The sequence below is a fragment of the Bactrocera tryoni genome, unplaced genomic scaffold (assembly GCF_016617805.1).
Source record: "Bactrocera tryoni isolate S06 unplaced genomic scaffold, CSIRO_BtryS06_freeze2 scaffold_206, whole genome shotgun sequence".
Taxonomy (NCBI): Eukaryota; Metazoa; Arthropoda; class Insecta; order Diptera; family Tephritidae; genus Bactrocera; species Bactrocera tryoni.
In genome coordinates, this window is record NW_024395929.1 from 38068 (window position 1) to 57382 (window position 19315).

A 19315-nucleotide genomic window follows, 5' to 3' on the forward strand; every position below is an offset into this window, starting at 1 on the left:
TAAAAACATCGAGAACTGGCAACGATGCTTTTGTTATCAAATACCAATGACAATGTTTAATATTATTTTAAGTTATACGAGTACATAATAAGATACAAATCTCACTTATATGACGGCATTAGTAAAAGCTTTACGATATTACGTGTACATATATTCAGATCATATGTACATATATCGTATACGTGAAAATTGAAGTCATACTTAGATCAATAACTATGCTTGCAGTTCAATTTTTTCAAATTTTTAGAGAGATTTGTTCTAAAAGAAAATACTGAGAAGTTAAAAACACAGTTAACTATAAGTATTTGGTTTGTAAGACCAAACGAACTATACATTTTTATCTTACCTCTGGTGGGGGACCCAAATTGATAGACACGTCATCTAGTGAGCAATAATTTATTCTGATTTTATTTTCATACTTCAAGTCTTTGAATACAATTTTTCAAACTATCTTAAAGAACTAAATGTATGTGTATGTTTGTATGTATGTTGCATATTGTTTATGCACATGTGCATTTGTAATCAATTGTGCAAATGTCAATCTTATATATGTGACCTGGTCTACGGAAAGGGGGCTTAGGTGTCAAAAAAAAGGAGAACAATTATCGAGATAACGAGAAACTGACGATTATTTTTAACAGCTTTTTCCATAAAACTAGTTTTCGCACGTTAGCTCCCTTTTCGTAGACCAGGTCACATATATGCATGTACATATATGCGTACTTCATATAAATATGTTTAAATGTATTTTACATGACGTTAGTTCCAAAAGGCGCAGGGATTTCATCTTGAGGAATTTCCGAGCATCAGCTGCACTATTGGTATGCTATAAGAGTAGCTGAGCTTTAGGCTTAAGCAGCACATACCATCTCTGCTTACAAGGAGTATTACAGTCCGTTCACAAAGAGCAACAAGACCCCCGATCCTCTGATCGACAAAGCGCCCAGACAAGATTTCGAAATTGCAAAAACAAGCAGTAACAGAGGTTAGAGAGTCGGCAATCCACCTGATCACCCAGACGAAAAGATGTAATGCGACACGCTTACTAAAGAACTAATGGCAGAGGAGCAGACCAAACAACAAAACAAACGATCATGTATCAATTCGTCAAAAACACAAGCAATAACCAGTTTAATTAGTTAGTTCAAACGATCTATACTAGCGAATGGTGTTTATACTACTCAAATGTTTGAAGCCACTGCAAAGTCGCCAGCAATAAGACAATTAAACACGTAGCCAACAAAAGGGCCTGAAAATAAAGCAACAATAACAAATCCAATGGAGGAACAGTGAAATATAGTAGCTAACAAAACCCCAAGCGATACTAATTAAAAAAAATGGGTACCTTTCCTATGCGGAGACTCTATGGAAAATCAAGTCCGACTCATTCCAACCGACTCTCAGGAGACCAGGAAAAAATGTCTTGAGGACCAAGCCCACGTTAAACTTCTGACCCAGGAGACTCCACTGGAGTGCAAAGACCTTGATAAAGTCACAAGCAAAGAAAAAGTTTCTTTATGCCCTACAGAGTGAGTTAGAAAACCCAGAAATTACTATATCAACAATTAAGAGCTTAAGAAAATCTTATGGAGACACCAAAACAGCAACCATTAAACTCCCGGTTGAGGCAGGTAGACAGCTTCTACTGGCTAAAAAGCTGAAAGTTGGATGGGTAAATTGCTTTATTCGAGTACATAGTATATGGAAACCCACAGCGATGCTTTAAATGTCTCGACTATGGACAAATTGCAAAACCCTGCACTAATGAGGACAGGTCCAGACTCTGTAGGAGATGTGGCGAAGGGGAGCACCAAGAAAGGACTGAAACAACAAGCCAAAATGTTTGCTTTGCTTGAAAGCCGATACAAAGGAAATTGATCGCTTTACTGGAAGCGTCAAGTGCCCAATATACAAGTAAGCAGCTCAACAGGTCACATGAGGTTTTTACAACTGAACGCAAACCATTGTCAAGCGGCACATGACTTATTAAAACAGTCACTTGCCGAAAAGCAAATTTGTGGGGTTTGGCTAAGTGAACTATATAAAATCGGCCAAGGTGTAACCTGGATAAGTTACACTCGAAATAAAGAGGTTGTAGGTGTCGGTGAATGAAATAAAATGAATGAATGAAAATGAAAACTTAATAGCTAATTGTCGGCGAAAGAAACGTATCGTTTAGGTTTGTTGACGGTTCTTCCGATTCTCGTTGACTTTGTTTGCTCGCTTTGGGTTTGAGTGTAGTTGGTTTGAGTTTTGCTTAATGTTAATACGATTGTGTCTGGTGGTATTATTGCGTTTGATGCTTATGATGGCGGTTCGTCGATTGGCAAAAATGCTGCTTTGACTCTATCTATGCTAACGCGAACTTTGCGACCTTTGACGTGAATTTCGATCAAATCAATGTGAATCCATTCGAAAAGTTTACTTGGTGTAAAAAAACTTTGAAGTGCTGCTCTGTTATGTTGCGCAATTTTGGATTTTTGGAATGAAATACAAGTTTGTATCATTTCGGTAATGTCCTTTTTCATGTTAAGCCAAACAAAGCGCTCTCTGATCATTTTGATTGTTGACTTTTTACTAGGATGAGCCGTGTTGTGAACCTATTTGAATACTTGTTGACGAAAATCTTTAGTAATGAATGGACGTACGTGCTCCGTCTAAACGTCACCAACAATGGCTTTGGTTACGTTCGGGATATTAACTAGTTTTTGTTGTAAACTTGACGTGTTGCCCTTCAAAAAACTATTAAATTCTTGGTCGATTTTCTGACTCTCAGCCAATTCCTCAAAATTGATTGCTTCGCGGATTGATAAACTCTCGATGCGTGAGAAAAAATCGGCTACGATGTTATCTTAACAGATATCGGCGGTGTACTGACCGATGAAATCCAAATGATTCAATTATCGTGGCGATGCCTTCTCGGGATTTTGTAAAAAGGCATCTTCGATACAAATAACTGGCGATTTATCATTTTTCTTGTTGCCCTTGATTAGAACGCGTAGTCGGCATTGAGTTTGAGCCGCATTAGGAATAAAATCGCGATAAAAGTTAATCATTCCTAGGAACTTACGAAGTTTCTTGGCTATTTCTGGTTTTGAATAATTTGCGATAGCGTCTAATTTCTCGGTTGATGGTCGAATGCTGACTTTACCAAATCGATGACCCAAAAATAACATCTCTTCCTGCGCAAATTCGCATTTAGCGACGTTAATTTTCAAGCCGCTTTCGCGTAACCGTTCCAAAACTACGCGAATATGTTGAAAATGCTCTTCTTTGTTCTTCGATTCGATTCAAATGTCGTCGATGTAGTAGAATATAAAGTCCAAACGGAATACTGCCTGATCCATGAATCGTTGAAATGTTTGCGCGGCGTTGCATAATCAAAGGTCATAACGTTGAGTTCAAACAGCCCAAACGGTGTGATTAATAGGGTGGGTCGATTCCGGACTTTTTTCGATTCGGGATTTCTAATAGTGCGGAAAAGTTGCCTTAGTACTTCCTGATTCCAATGCATTTTTTTGTTTTGAGATCGGATTGCATCTTCAACCCCAACTCCGGCCGTGAAATTTCGGAAATTCGCCTAAAATCGTGAAATTGTCTACCTAGCGCCTGACATACGCATCTCTTGGCAAAATGTATAAAATAAAAGTTATTTGTCACGTCCTTTGCTACCGAAATGGTATAAGTGATCATGGCCGTAGGACGAACCGTTCCCGAGATACGAGCGAAAAGGCGGCGCGCCACAGCGCAAGGTGAAAATTGTTGCAGCTCTCAGCAGGTGGCTGCTCTTCGGGTTCCTCCCAAGCCCAACGCAACCAACCAACCATATGTCAGGCTTGTTTTATTCTGAATCTGTGTCAAATTTATTGATAAAATCAGATTTTGTACTAAACTTTGGCACTTGTTGCCTAGATTTCAGTGTAGAGCGTATAAAACGATCACGAGATTGGGGGTCAATAACCTTAGAAGATTTCTCTGTCACCAGTTTGACGGTTCTCTCGACTGCCACGGTGTGAGAGGGGAATTCACTAAATTTCCATACCTCTGCAGTGTCTCCCGACAGCCCTTTTATGTGTTCTTCGTTAGAAACTGAACAAAGAACTGGTGAAACAGTCAAGGTAATAGTCTTCCAGTTAATCATATCGTAATAATTATTAGCTTTGAAATTCAGCTTTGGAACTTTATTACATCTAACCCTTCCATTTACAGTGTCAGACTCTGCTTCTCTGGCTGACAGAAGACGGTCAAGGTCCAACTTTCTGACTTCTATCCGTTAGTCAGTCATCATACAAAGGAGAATGTTTTCTGGAAGAGCAAAGAATGGATGAATCGACAACCTTGCCCAGGTTAGCAGTTAAGTATCTCGACCTTTGAATTGCAGCATAGAGATGGCGCGAGCCATCTTTGATTGAACTGTTGAATCTTATTGAGAACCACAAAGGTGAGTAAACTGTAAGTATGTACTTGACCAAAATCTTTATTTCCTTTGTTGGTTTGTCAGTAGAAATGTATAATCTCAGAATTCTATTTGCACAGGTGAGCCAGCGAGATTTGCACATGTTACCTGGATGCATCGACGCTAAATCTGAGGAACATTGACCGGAAATAACAGCTTCTGATATTTTATAGAGATAAGCTGGTCGGATTAATAACCTCAGAAAGTAATTGGCAGTATGGAAAACTTTCAAATTTGACAACAGGCAACTTCTCACAATCAGGGAACAGTTTAGCTATGTCGCCAGAGAATGTACTCTTTGAGACACCATCTAAGTGTTCGAAAAGAGAACGAAATGGAAGTTCGTTGAAATGTAGAAGACAAACAACCCACTGTAATGGCCTAGCTATTCTTTCTTCTAGTTTCCGAATGATTCCACTTTTCCAACCTGTGTTCGTGTTGGTGCCATCAGCACCGACCACTTCTAGATATCCACATCAACTGAATTGTCTTGTAAATGTTGCCATATAACTTGCGTCTCATCCTCAGCTGACCCGGAAGGAGAGGTGACGTGGCCAAAGTAATGACAACCAGGTACCGCTATAAGAGAAATATGTTCCTCTTTGACAGTGTCGCGGTAGTACTTTTCACCTTCGCTGACTTGTGTAAGTGTATTGCCTTTGCGGCCGTCAAAATACAGCCCATATGCAGAGTCAATACTTACGGTGTTTTGGAGCTTAACTCCAACACTTTTTTTTGCCCGACTAATCTTGCATTTGTCAGTGACAAAGCTAGCCTGATCCTCTGTTATCAAACCTGCTTTCTTGGCATCCAGAAAAGCAGATGAAATATTCAAGGCCGCTGCTCTATCACTTATTCCAAATCTTTGGGCAGCTAAAGCAGTGTGTTCTAATACTAGTGTGTTTTGTTTGGTTTAAGAGGATGGAAGTGAAAATTCATCATCAGAATCGTTTTTGGAAGAATCCATGTGCGACGCACCTACATTGTTGTCGTCTGTTTGAGAGTCTGGCTGATCTGAATGGTCACGCGTTCTAGCTGATACGTTTCTGGTAAGTGTTGATGTTGAATGACGTTTTGATAGCTTTTCTTTACGTTCATTTTTCTTTCCAATCTTTTTTATTTCAGGTAGATCAACACTTTCAATGCGACCAATTCTTCTGGTTCTCTGGTCCAAGAGAAATGGTTGTTCATTGATAGGAACTTTCCTTTCCTTTGGACAAGTGCAAGAAGAAAAATAAATGCATTTACAAGCAGCGATGTAAAATAATTTTCCGGCAGAAGAGACAAAGTCGTCTCTTTTAGAGCTCAAACCTATTGGGTTCCTTAAAAACATTTGTTTAAGAGTCAGAAAATTCTTATGGTATGTGGTGAGCATTTGTACAACTCTGGTGTGTGAAACTATCGGAATAGATGACTTTTGATGTCTTCGACGATTGTGTTCAAAGCGTACGGACGTGTTTTTGAATTCGCTCAGTGATTCTAATTTTTGCAAAAAGTAAGCAAACAAAAATAATAAATAAAAACAAACAAACAAATAAAAAACAGTGCACACAAACTTTTAATAATAAAAATTAACAAATAGTGCACAAAACAAATATATAAAAACAAAAAACAAAACAAAAAAACAAACAATTATGAGTGCTTCGCAGCCTCAACCGCAAAACCGTAGGCATTCCTTAAATGCCTAATTCAGTTTTGTCGAGCCAACAAAAGCAACTCCTGGCAAAAACAAATGTAACGGCGATGATGAGTCATCGCATCGATCAGATGAAAGAAAGACTAAGCAAGCGCAGTCAGCAGAAGCAGCAGTAAACAACAATCGGGCAACAACAAATTCACTGACAGCAGCCACTATGCAGCCAGCAAGCACCCGGACAGCGAAGGAAAATAAAATGCAAGGTGATAATGTACCAAGCAAAAAAGGGCCATCAGTTCAGACTGGTATTGATCGCTACATTAATGTAAAAAGGAAATTGAGTCCTATTAAAACAGCGGTCAATACCAAAAAATTTCAAGCAAACACGCCAAACACCAAAAAGCCAGAAATTCTTAATGGCAACAGATTTGCCTTATTAAGCAAAGGGCCTAACGACGAAGCAAAGGGTACCACCACGGTCGTGAATGCCAAACCCCCTCCAATCTATTTGCGTGAGCGTAGCTCAAATGCGCTTGTTTCAAAAATGAGCAATATAATAGACTCAAACAATTTCCACATTGTGCCTTTGAAAAAAGGTAACATAGATGAAACAAAAATTCAAACATACACTGAAAAAAGTTTCATAGAAATTGTGAAATTCCTATCAAATGATAACAAGAATTACTACTCTTACCAACTGAAGAGCTCAAAAGGCCTAGTTGTTGTCATAAAAGGTATAGAATTTTCGGTAGACTCTAACGATGTTAGAGAAGCACTAGAAGAAGGTGGTTTTAGCATTAAATCAGTAGTAAATATTTTTAACAAGAACAAAGTCCCACAACCAATGTTCAAAATAGAATGGATGCCAGATTCCAACAAATTAAAGAAAAATGAAATACACCCGATTTACAATTTAAAATATCTTCTCCATCGCAGAATCACCGTTGAGGAACCACACAAGAGAAATGGTCCAGTACAATGTACAAACTGCCAAGAGTATGGACACACGAAAGCATATTGCACTCTACGAAGTGTATGTGTAGTATGTATGTGGTGATCTACATCCAACTTCAAAATGTACTCTTAAAAAAGAGGATTTAAATAAAAAATGCAGCAATTGTGGAGGAAATCACACTGCTAACTACAGGGGTTGCCCTGTATACAAAGAATTAAAATCGAAGTTGTCACAGGGCATCCAAGCACGTCGTAACCAAATGATGAATATTCCATCTAATGAAAATATTAAAATCCCCGTCCAAATTTCAAAACCAGTAAATCTTAAGGACAATGCTACACAAGGGAGTTATGCAAACGTGGTGAAAGGCAATACTACACAAATGCAATTGCCCCAAAACCAACCAAATGGAAGCGTTGAAACTATGATTTTAAACCTCACCCAATGTATGACACAATTTATGGCTTCAATGCAAAATATGATTAAAGAGGTAATCAAATCACAAAACCAAATGTTGCAAACTTTTTTAAGTAAAAAATGAGTGTATTGAACATTTGTTTATGGAATGCTAACGGTGTTAACAAACATAAATTGGAACTCATTAGATTTCTGGATGAAAAACGTATCGATGTAATGCTATTGTCAGAAACTCATCTTACGAACAAAAACAATTTCTTTCTCCGGGATTTAGACTCTATGTTACAAACCACCCAGATGGAAAGGCACATGGAGGAACAGCAGTGTTGGTTAGAAAACGGTTAAATCACCACACATCAGAATCTTATGCCACCGCGCAATTACAAGCTACAACAATAACTATTAAAAATCGCTGCGGGGACTTAAATCTGACGGCCATATACTGCCCACCTCGGTTTGAAATTACAGACATCCAATTCAAAGACTTTTTTGGAACACTAGGCCATAGATTTATAGCAGGTGGAGATTACAATGCAAAGCACACATATTGGGGCTCACGGCTAATTAATCCGAAAGGACGACAGCTGTATCACACTATTATAAATAGGCACAATAACCTTGACATAATATCTCCTGGTAAGCCGACATATTGGCCTAGTGATCGTAAAAAAAATACCAGATTTAATTGATTTTGCTGTAATTAAAAATATAGATAAATCGCTTATAACAGCTGATACAAGTACTGATCTATCTTCTGATCACTCTCCTGTACTAATAAAGTTATGTAAACAACCCATATTCGTTAATCCAAAAGTAGGTTTGACTTCTTATAAAACGAATTGGCTAAAATATAAAAAATACGTGAGTAGCCACATTAATGTTGAGTACAAAATAAATACAGGTAGAGATATCGACGAAAGCATAGAAGAACTCAATGATATAATAACTAAAGCAGCTGTCTTAGCAACACCAAACAAAAACTATAAGCCGCTTAGTGCCAGAAAAATTACTAACAGAGAAATAGAAAAGCTTGTAAACGAAAAAAGGCGTGCAAGGCGTGTATGGCAGATAAATTGCTCCCCTACCCCTCAGCTTCAATTAAAATGCTGTACGTAAATTAAGAAACAAACAATTAAACGTGAAGAAGAATTCAACACTGAAATGTTTATAAAGAAGCTGTGTCCAAATTCAAGCAAGCAAAATTCCCTTTGGAAAGCCTAAAAGTCCATGAAGCCACCAATTGTCTCCAATATGCCTATACGACACATGGAAATTGGGCTCGAGTGACGAGGAAAAGGCTAATTGTTTTGCAAATCACCTAGAAAAGGTATTTCAACCAAATTGCCCAAAGAACAACTTCGAGTTGTCCAGCTTACCCAACACAGTTAACGAGCCACTCGAGTCTTTAAAGACTTCACCTACTGAAATTATTAGAATAATAAAAGAACTTAAACCAAAACAAGTAAGGAAGGGCTAAGTTCGGGTGTCACCGAACATTTTATACTCTCGCATGGTAAAGTGATAATCGAGATTTCATAATACGTCATTTACATATTTTTCAAATACCGTATTTTTGTAAAGTTTTATTCCGCTATCATCATTGGTTCCTAATGTTTATACTCGTATTATACAGAGATGGCATCAGATGGAATTCAAAATAGCTTTATATTGGAAGAAGGCGTGGTTGTGAACCGATTTCACCCATATTCCGTACATGTCATCAGGGTGTTAAGAAAATTTTATATACCGAATTTCATTGAAATCGGTCTAGTAGCTCCTGAGATATGGTTCTTGGTCCATAAGTGGGCGGCGCCACGCCCATTTTCAATTTTTAAAAAAAGCCTGGGTGAAGCTTCTTTCTGCCACTTCTTCCGTAAAATTTAGTGTTTCTGACGTTTTTTATTAGTCGGTTAACGCACTTTTAGTGATTTTGAACATAACCTTTGTATGGGAGGTGGGCGTGGTTATTATCCGATTTCTTCCATTTTTGAACTGTATATGGAAATGCCTAAAGAAAACGACTCTGTAGACTTTGGTTGACATAGCTATAGTAGTTTCCGAGATATGTACAAAAAACTTAGTAGGGGGCGGGGCCACGCCCACTTTTCCAAAAAAATTACGTCCAAATATGCTTCTCCCTAATGCGATCCTTTGTGCCAAATTTCACTTTAATATCTTTATTTATGGCTTAGTTATGACACTTTATAGGTTTTCGGTTTCCGCCATTTTGTGGGCGTGGCAGTGGGCCGATTTTGCCCATCTTCGAACTTAACCTTCTTATGGAGCCAAGGAATACGTGTACCAAGTTTCATCATGATATCTCAATTTTTACTCAAGTTACAGCTTGCACGGACGGACGGACAGACGGACGGACGGACAGACAGACATCCGGATTTCGACTCTACTCGTCGCCCTGATCACTTTGGTATATATAACCCTATATCTGACTCTTTTAGTTTTAGGACTTACAAACAACCGTTATGTGAACAAAACTATAATACTCTCGTCAGCAACATTGTTGCGAGAGTATAAAAAAGTCACCAGGGCATGATAATATTACCCCAAAAATGCTAATTGAGTTACCAAATATTGCTGTAGAAGTGCTCTCTTCGCTCTTCAGTGCAATTCTTAATATCGGATACTATCCTATTTCATGGAAAAAGTCGCAGATTATCTTGATAGATAAACCTGGGAAAGACTTAACACAGCCGTCTTCATGCAGACCAATCAGTCTTCTACCCTGTCTTTCTAAAATATTTGAAAAAGTGTTACTATCAAAGATGTCTCCTTTCCTCCACGAAAATAATATAATACCAACGCACCAATTCGGGTTTCGTGAAAAACATAGCACGATAGAGCAAGTAAATAGAATTACTAACGAAATAAGAAAAGCATTTGAGCAAAGAGGGTACTGTTCAGCTTTATTTCTAGACGTGGCTCAGGCGTTTGATAAGGTGTGGCATGAAGGCCTTTTTTATGAGATTAAAACATTCTACCTTTAGAATTGTATAAAACATTGGAGTCTTATTTAAAAAATAGAAAATTTATGGTAAAAGTGAAAGATTTCATATCTGACGAACGACAGATAAGGGCTGGTGTACCCCAGGGCAGTGTTTTAGGCCCAACTCTATACATCATATATACTGCAGATCTTCCTACAGCTAATAAAATATTGACCTCAACTTTTGCGGATGGCACAGCTTTAGTGAGCCGTAACAAATGCCACATAATAGCATCAAGAATATTAGCCGAACACTTAAGGTGTGTCGAAGAATGGCTAGCCAACTGGCGTATAAATGTGAATGAACAAAAATGCAGGCATGTTACGTTTTCACTAAGACCTAAAATGTGTCCGGCAGTAAAAATGAACAATATTCTAGTACCCCAAGCGAACGACGTAACTTATCTTGGTATTCACCTAGATCGAAGACTTATGTGGAGAAAACACATATCTAGTAAAATAACTTGCATGAAGATAAGAGCTGCAAATTTAAATTGGCTTTTAAATAAAAACTCCAAACTTAGCCTAGACAACAACGTGCTTTTATATAATGCGGCCATAAAGCCGATTTGGATGTATGGCATTCAACTATGGGGTACGACCTGTGCAACTAATATTCATATAATACAAAGGTTCCAATCAAAAATGCTTAGAACAATCACGTGTTCACCATGGTACATGCGTAATGAAAATATCCATAAAGACCTTGGTATTTCTATGGTAAAGAAAGAAGTAGAAGACAGCAGAATTAAATATATATCTAAACTCCGAGATCACCCAAACCCTTTGGCTAATGCTTTGGTACATTCCTGCGATCAAACACGCCTTAAAAGAAGAGATATGCCTGCGTACTAAGGAGCAACGTATCACCAAAACAGCTCAAACACTTGCTTGAGCTTGTCTAGTTTTTAAACAGATTTAAGATTTGAAAACTTATTGTTACGCTTTTAAAACAAACAGCAGATTCAACAAATAAAAAGATATTGCAAAAAAAAAAAAAAAAAGATGACTGTTTGAAAGTATTTTCAACGTTTTTTGCAACTATTTCTGTAACCTCTTTACTCCTAGGTTCATAGTTGTCGCCTCGGAGTCGCCCTATACGAAATCTTTCAAACTGATAACACAAAAGACAGGATGTTCCTTAAGCAAGTAGGTAACTGGGACTCAAAGAGATTGTACGGATATATGCCAACCACAGGACATTTCTGTCTAAATTTAAATTTAGATAAAGACATTTTGAGTTCTGTGTTCTGTTGAGAGAATATAAGTGATAACACTCAGCGAAATAAACGACAAGAGTGAAGGAACTCGATGAAAAAATATTTATGTGGAGACCTATCCGAACGTGTCCTTTGGCGTAAGTGAATGAATGTGAGTGATAGCACTCGGTGAAATCAACGTCAAGAAGTGTGGCCGCAAGCCGGTTTTCACCTTGCGCTGTGGCGCGCCGCATTTTCGCTCGTATCTCGGGAACGGTTCGTCCTACGGCCATGATCACTTATACCATTTCGGTAGCAAATGACGTGACAAATAACTTTTGTTTTATACATTTTGCCATGAGATGCGTATTTCAGGCGCTAGGTAGACAATTTCACGACTTTAGGCGAATTTCCGAAATTTCACGGCCGGAGTTGGGGTTGAAGATGCAATCCGATCTCAAAACAAAAAGTTGCATTGGAATCAGGAAATACTAAGGCAACTTTTCCGCACTATTAGAAATCCCGAATCGAAAAAAGTCCGGAATCGACCCACCCTAGTGATTATGGCTGTCTTCTTTCGATCTTCGTCGACGATTGGAATGTTGCAATAAGCTTTCTCCAACTCAAGAACAGAAAAAAAATTTCCTTCCCGTTTGTTATGCGTGTGTTTGACTGGGTAGCGATCACGAACTGTTTGAGCGTGTAAATGGCGATAATCTCCACACGGTCGCCAAAGTCCATCCTTTTTTGGAACCATTTTTAATGAACTAGCCCATTCAAATTCCCATCTTTATCATGAACTCAAATTCTTTCTTAGCGTTGTCGAGTTTCCCTTGATTTAAACGACGAGCGGGTGAATGAACTGGTTGTCCGTTGGTGATGATTTGATGACGAACAGCTGTTTTCGTTGCTTTTGTCTTGTCATAACAAGTCGGTGTCGTGAGATCTTTAAATTCAGTTAGCAGCTTTTTACATACATACGTTGTCGCTGTTGATTGAAAATACGGGCTCATAAATGATGAAATTAAAAACGCATTTTGTTTCGAGTTTGGTTACTGTGTCAATGAGATGGTTGCCTTTGACATAAACCAGAAGACCAAATTTGTCGAGAAAATCTGCACCCAAATTGGTTTTGTGACGTCAGCCATTATGAAACTGAATGTGAATTCTCTTCGTAGTCCTAAGTCGATTGAAATTAGTTTGTTACCATATGTGCTGATGATTGATCCGTTGGCGGCGAATAATTCGATGTTTTGAGTTTTTCTTTAATTGATGATTTAAGTAGAATTGAACAATCTGCTCCTGTGTCGACTAAAAGTTTAAGATGAGTCTTACGATCGGTGGTAAAGGGACGGCGTGATTTTTGACTGCCCGCTTCGCTGACCGTCGGAGTCGAAGCGGTCTTTAGTTTCCCTCCTTCTTGAATGCGCACGGTTGTGAACACTTCTTGGCATCAGCGCCGAATCGATGATGATAATATTAATTCGGAAACTTGCTAACTTGGCTTTGTGAACGACTGCGAGAACGTTGTTTGTTGTCGCGTGCTGGTGTTTGACTGCGGCCACGATTGAAATTCCAGCGTTTCGGAATTGTGCTTCCATTTGGATAAAAAGCAAATCAGGTTCTCATTTGCTAAAAACTGATGGTTTTCTCCCGATTTCATACACTACTCCGGAGACTCGATGCGCGCTGTTAGGAGTGGAGTAAATGATGGAGAATAGAGTTATCGGCTTGCACTCCTGCTCTCTGAGAGCATTCGTCAACAACTCGGTATAAGGGAACTGTGGGATGGCATTTATTGATATTGATATCATCGGCCTCAACAACCGCGCCGTTAGTTCAGCTTTCTCCAGACTGGACAAGGAAGCACAGAAAATGGGTCTGGCAGTGAACGAGTGCAAGACGAAATATCTCCTGTCATCAAAGAAACAGTCGTCGCACTCGCGACTTGGCTCACGTCACTGTTGACAGTCATAACTTTGAAGTTGTTGACAATTTCGTCTATTTAGGAACCAGTATTAACACCAACAACAATGTCAGCCTGACAGAAACCGATGAGTCGACGTTACGAGTTTCGGCGAATATCGCATTCGATGGAACGATGAGCTGTTCGAGATATACGACGTCATTGACATAGTTCAGTGAATTAAAAGACAGCGGCTACGCTGGTTAGGTCCTGCTGCCCGAAAACACTCCAGCTCTGAAAGTATTCGACGCAGTAACCACCGGGGAAGCAGAGGAAGAGGAAGACCTCCACTCCGTTGGAAGGACCAGGTGGAGAAGGACCTGGCTTCGCTTGGAATATCCAATTGGCGCCACGGAGCGAAAAAAGAAACGAAAATACCTTTAACAAATTGAAAGGTGAACTTTTAATTTATACTTCGCGTATTTTTCGAGTCTGTAAATTCTTTCTGTGAGTTGGTAAAACTGTTAGTGACATCAATGATAAATTTCACGTCAAAATATTCATTAGTATTTGAGAAACGCGTCGTTATGTGATGCTCTAAAAGTGATTTTTACTATGTCCGAATTTATTGAGCAAAGAAGTGCGATAATGAACCATCTCATACTGCATTGGTTATTTGTTATCATTTCGCCACATTTTCAATTAATATCGTACTACAAACGCCACATTCGCCTGATTTACCTTCGTGTAACTTCTGTCTATTCAGCAAATTCACATGAGCACTACGAGGATACCGTTTTGTCTCAATTGAAGATGAAAAAGCTGAATTGAAGAAAGCTCTAGTGGCCATCAGGACGGAGGATTTTCCCAAGTGCTATGATGATTGGAAAATTCAACAGTTCGACAATCGGTAATATACTTAACTTTTGAACATTCTAGTTTAGTTCGCACTGCGAGATTAGTGATCATTACACCTTTAGCGAACACTATGCAATTTTGAAGAAGCCTTCAGACCAACCACTCTTCCCGACAATTCGTCGTCGGCTAACAAAGCTGCTTCCTCTTTTGTGAGCTGTATCAAGTCTCCATGCGACGCTTCAATGTCCAAGCTATCTCGACACAAATACCATTCACCAGTGTATTGGTGGAACGAGACAATCGCAAGATTACCTAAAGAATTCTAGCAAGCAAGGCGCTTGTACCAAAGGTCACGTGGTACATCTGAATACACCACTCTCCAAAAGCACTTTCAGGCAAACGAAAATTACTAAAACAGTTTATTAAAAAAGTAAGCAGGATTGTTTCGTTAAACTGTGCGGCGATGTCGAAAACAACGCTTGGGGACTCGCATATAAAACGGTAATGGGAAAACAGGACCCTTCCCTATCCGACCCCACTCCATCACGAGATCGTGAGAGTATCACAAACCCAGGTTATACCGGCTGTTTCGAATGAAGAAGCCCGAAAAGCATGCAATCGGTTAAAACCATATAAAGCCCCGGGAGCAAATGGAATTCCGAATATAGCGCTAAAAACAGCGATTGTTAGAAACATATACAATGTATAATAAATATACGTGTCCATTCAAAAAGGCCGGTTTTCCACCATATGAAGAAGGCAATATTTGATATTACTGCCAAAACCTAATAATCCAATGACTGACCCGTTCCACTTCTGGCCTCTCTGCATGCTAGACTCCACAGGATTAGTTCTGGAGTGGATCATATACCAACAGCTAAATAAAGTAATCAACGATGCCAATTCGGATTCAGGAAGGCAATATCCACAACCGCAGCGGTAAACATAGTAAACACCCTTGCTGAGGGGGCTATAAGTGGGGAAAAGATGCAAAAGAGGCACAATAGAGAAACTGTAGGATTATAATCTTGGATGCAAAGAATGCCTTTAACTCGGCATCCTGGCATAGTATATATATTGCGTGCACAAAAAAGCTTCTATGAAAATAACTTTGAGCTACAACATAAACAAAAGATCTAAAAAATATAAAATCATTCGTGGATTACCCCAGAGATCTGTACTTGGACCGCTACTCTGGAACATCATGTATGATGGAGTACTGCGACTAAAAGTACCCAAAAACTTTCACATCATTGGGTTCGGAGGCTATATCGCTATTGTAGCAAAACCCACACACGATATAGTTACAATAACCAACAATAGAATAGCGTTAATAAGCGATTGGCTCGAAACTAACTGAAACTGACTGAACCTAGCAGAGAGCAAGACCGAAGCGGTATTTGTTGCTGGCAGAAAAGTCCGTGAAGTTACCATGTTCAACAGTAATGGTGTAAGCAAGACTACACAATCAGCAATTAAATACTTGGGAATTATTTTTAAGAGACCATAAACCACTGCCACAACGTTGAAATATGGCTAAATAGATCGCACGGTTAAACAAATTTCCACCTAACTCAAATCTTGTTGTTTTTTTAACGGTATATCAATCCCCGATAGGATGGCAACGGCTATCCAGGTTGTCGTCGACGTCATCTAGCGGGAGGCCCAGGAAACGTGCTGTTTCGACGGGGTCGGACCTATGGGAAAGGGGTGTTAGATGAGTGGGGTTGGCAGGGCATGCAAGGGGGGGGGGGCACTGTCATGCGGAGACTCATTGCATGCATGTTATATATTGAATATGTCTGAGCCTATTCTGGGCAGAGTGGGAGCTATGTTGCCTGTTTGAGCTCCTGGGGACCATGGAGGTCCTCTGTTAGCCACTCGGGGTGAGTGACGTCGCAGTGCGCGAACTGTGTGCAGATTGCACAGCCGTGGAGGCTAGTGTCGCAATATTGCGTCGGCAACATGGGGCCACGTAACTCGTGGTCCGCTCCCAAAGGGTCTTAAGCAGATCTTAAGATACCTCCATCCATTGCATGTATTACACCTGACCGAGGTGAAGTTTGATGGATCCTTTTAACCCAAATTCCTCCGGGCCCGGGCTGGACTGAATGCCAGCACGAGTCAGGAGGATATGGAGCAACTTTGCTGCAAGGCATTGCTCTAATGACGACAAACAAATATTAACACTTACCGATCCAAACGGGGTTAGATCGCCGAAAAAACAGACAGTGGTCGGATAAATTCCGGTGCATAGAACCGGCTGTCATGGAAACTCAAATCCTCACAAAACATGGCTGCTTCTGGGCATATCTGAAACGATTCGGGCACGAAAATAACGATATATGTATGTGATTATGCGGAGGTGCGACTGTCGAAAATGTGGAACACACATTCTTCTATTGCCCGAAATATAACCATGAGAGGCAACATTAAAAAATGCGTTCGGTATAGACCCAACTCCCAATAACTTTGTAAACCAAATGGTCGAATCAGTAGAGAAGTGGAAAGCTGCTTGCGAAGTTGCAGCTAGAGTTATGAAATCTCAAAGTGCCAGCGAACAGTGGCAGAGGAGAGAGCTTTTAAATGTGACGAACAACTACGAATCAAACACACCAACATAAACGTGACGGGAAGGGTTGGCGACAAACAATGTACGAGGCGGGTTATTATCAGACCAACAGAGGTGCGGCCAAGTAAATGCAACTTATAATTGAATGCATTTTGACCACCACGTACGTATGACTATCACTTAACCACCCTCCCGACGTAACACTTGACGGTGGTACCGGGAGTGACGGTGTACAGGACGGTAGGAGGTTTAGTTCGGATTAAAGTTTCACACTGACAGGCTACCGATGCTTTGTCCGCGTAAAAAAAACATTTTTTTAATATATTTGAATGTAGCTATCTACATAGTATGTATATTTGATTAGTGTACTGCATGTGTTCTTATAACCGTGAGTATTACATATTTATTATCTTACATACATATATCGTTTAATATTCTTAATATGTAGTATAATAGAAATACTAAATGTATTGCTGTACTCCGACTAAATGGAGCCCTTTACTACAAACGCATCCGTTCATTTTTGAACGAAAAATTAATTTTATTTTTTTATTTTGGCAAAAACAAAAAAATGATTTTTTGTTATAATAACGACTATTTGTGATACGTGTTTTTTGCTAAAAATAATGTTTATTTATGATTTATTATAAAAATAATAAAATTAATCACTACCGGAGATAATCGTAAAACTGAACGAATAATCATTATTACGGTATTTCTTAAACAAAACTTATAACGACTATGGTTTATGATACATACATACATATACATACAAGTTGCCGCTGACTTATAATTTTTTTGATATTTTAATTTAAATTTGGCTAAATGAGATAAGCCTAATGCTACTACCTCAACACTCCAATTCACCATACACACAGAACCCACATACCACAGGACCCACACATCAACACCACCCGCACGCGAGAGCACCTCACATCAACACACACAATCACACACCACACTGGGTACCACTCCACAAAAAAGTCAGCATCTCAACAGTTCAGTGCTTATTCGTCTGCATTTGAACATGCACGTCACAACAGTCGCTTTCTCGACCGCCGCCACCCGCTGTCGGTGTTACGCTATTACGCTAACAATTTTCACAGTTTATTATACACGTTGTTACATTTACATTTATATACGCGGATTTGCACAACATAAATAAAAACCTAAATTTTTGAATTCAAATATCCTTATTACCAACCGAAAAGGGGAGTTTTATTTAAAAACAAACTAAAAATGGTGGTAAGTGTTCAAAAGGTTAAGTGAAGTGAACTACTGCTTAAACATTGCTCTTTCGAGCCGCAAAGTAAGGCACTGAGAAATATAAAAAAAAAATAAAATAAAATCAAGCAGAGTGATTAAAGTGCGGTGAAAAATATAAGCACTTACACTGTTTAAAAACGGGAAAGATTCCAACGGCGCAGTAACCAAAATATAAAAAACAAAAAAAAAATTTGGAGTTCAGCAAAAAAGACCCAAACAGGTTTAATAGCGGAAAAAACAGAACCCTGCTATTCTTCTTCTTTATTTGCCAATAATAATACATATGTATAATATTAATAAGCTTAATAATAATATAATAATGTAATGTTTTCATGTTAAATATATCGATTGTATATTAAAAAAAAATAAAAAAAAAAATTACAGATTTTTAATTATCGCAGCATATTTCTCTCTATCTCTCGCCACATCTATGTATAAGGTTGCCAACGTTCTGGATTCCTGTCCATTGTCGAATCTTTTGAAGCCACGAAAGTTGTTTACGGCCAATACCCCGTTTTCCTTAAATTTTTCCTTGGATAATTATTTGTAGGAGCTCATACTTAGAGTGGCTCATAATATGTCCTAGGCAGGCTGTTTTTCTTTGTTTTATAGTCTTTAAAACTCTCTATTGCGGTTCACTCTTCTCAAAACTTCTTTTGTAACTTTGTAACTCTATCTGTCAATGGGATTTTTAGAATTCTTCTAAGAAGCCATACTTCGAAGGACTCTAGCTTGTTTATATCTGTGTTTTTTAGAGTCCACGTTTCCATCGCATAGAGAAGCACTGACCAAACGTATAATATATGTTTTTGTATTTGAGAAAAGTTGTTGGCGCAAATTCGATTTTATTTCTTTTGAACAATCCCAACTTTCATTGATCTGACAACCAAGGTACTTGAAATTTTTAACTCTTTCGATTGAATTTTATTAATCATGAGGTGTGTGTCATTTAGGGAGTTCACAAGTCGTACTATTTGTGGTATTTGGTCTATTGCCTATTAAATTATGATAGTTGTAAAACGAATCTTGTGAGCGTCCTGTACTATTTA

The 19315-nt window shown here is 38.8% G+C and overlaps 1 protein-coding gene across 1 annotated transcript; it reads left to right on the forward strand.

Annotated features, from left to right (window-relative positions):
- Positions 1-6348: 6348 nt before the first annotated feature.
- Positions 6349-14744, forward strand: LOC120780168. The gene is made up of 2 exons (XM_040112446.1): positions 6349-6956; positions 14708-14744. Exons 1-2 carry the CDS (start codon positions 6349-6351, stop codon positions 14742-14744), a joined length of 645 nt encoding a protein of 214 aa, XP_039968380.1.
- Positions 14745-19315: the final 4571 nt, after the last annotated feature.

Excerpts from the sequence above, each read along its gene's own strand:
- LOC120780168 (XM_040112446.1), top strand. The coding sequence starts at position 6,349 with ATGCAAGGTGATAATGTACCAAGCAAAAAAGGGCCATCAGTTCAGACT. Across the intron at positions 6,957-14,707 it reads ATGTTCAAAATAGAATGGAT|TGTATTGGTGGAACGAGACA; the intron begins GCCAGATTCCAA and ends ACCATTCACCAG.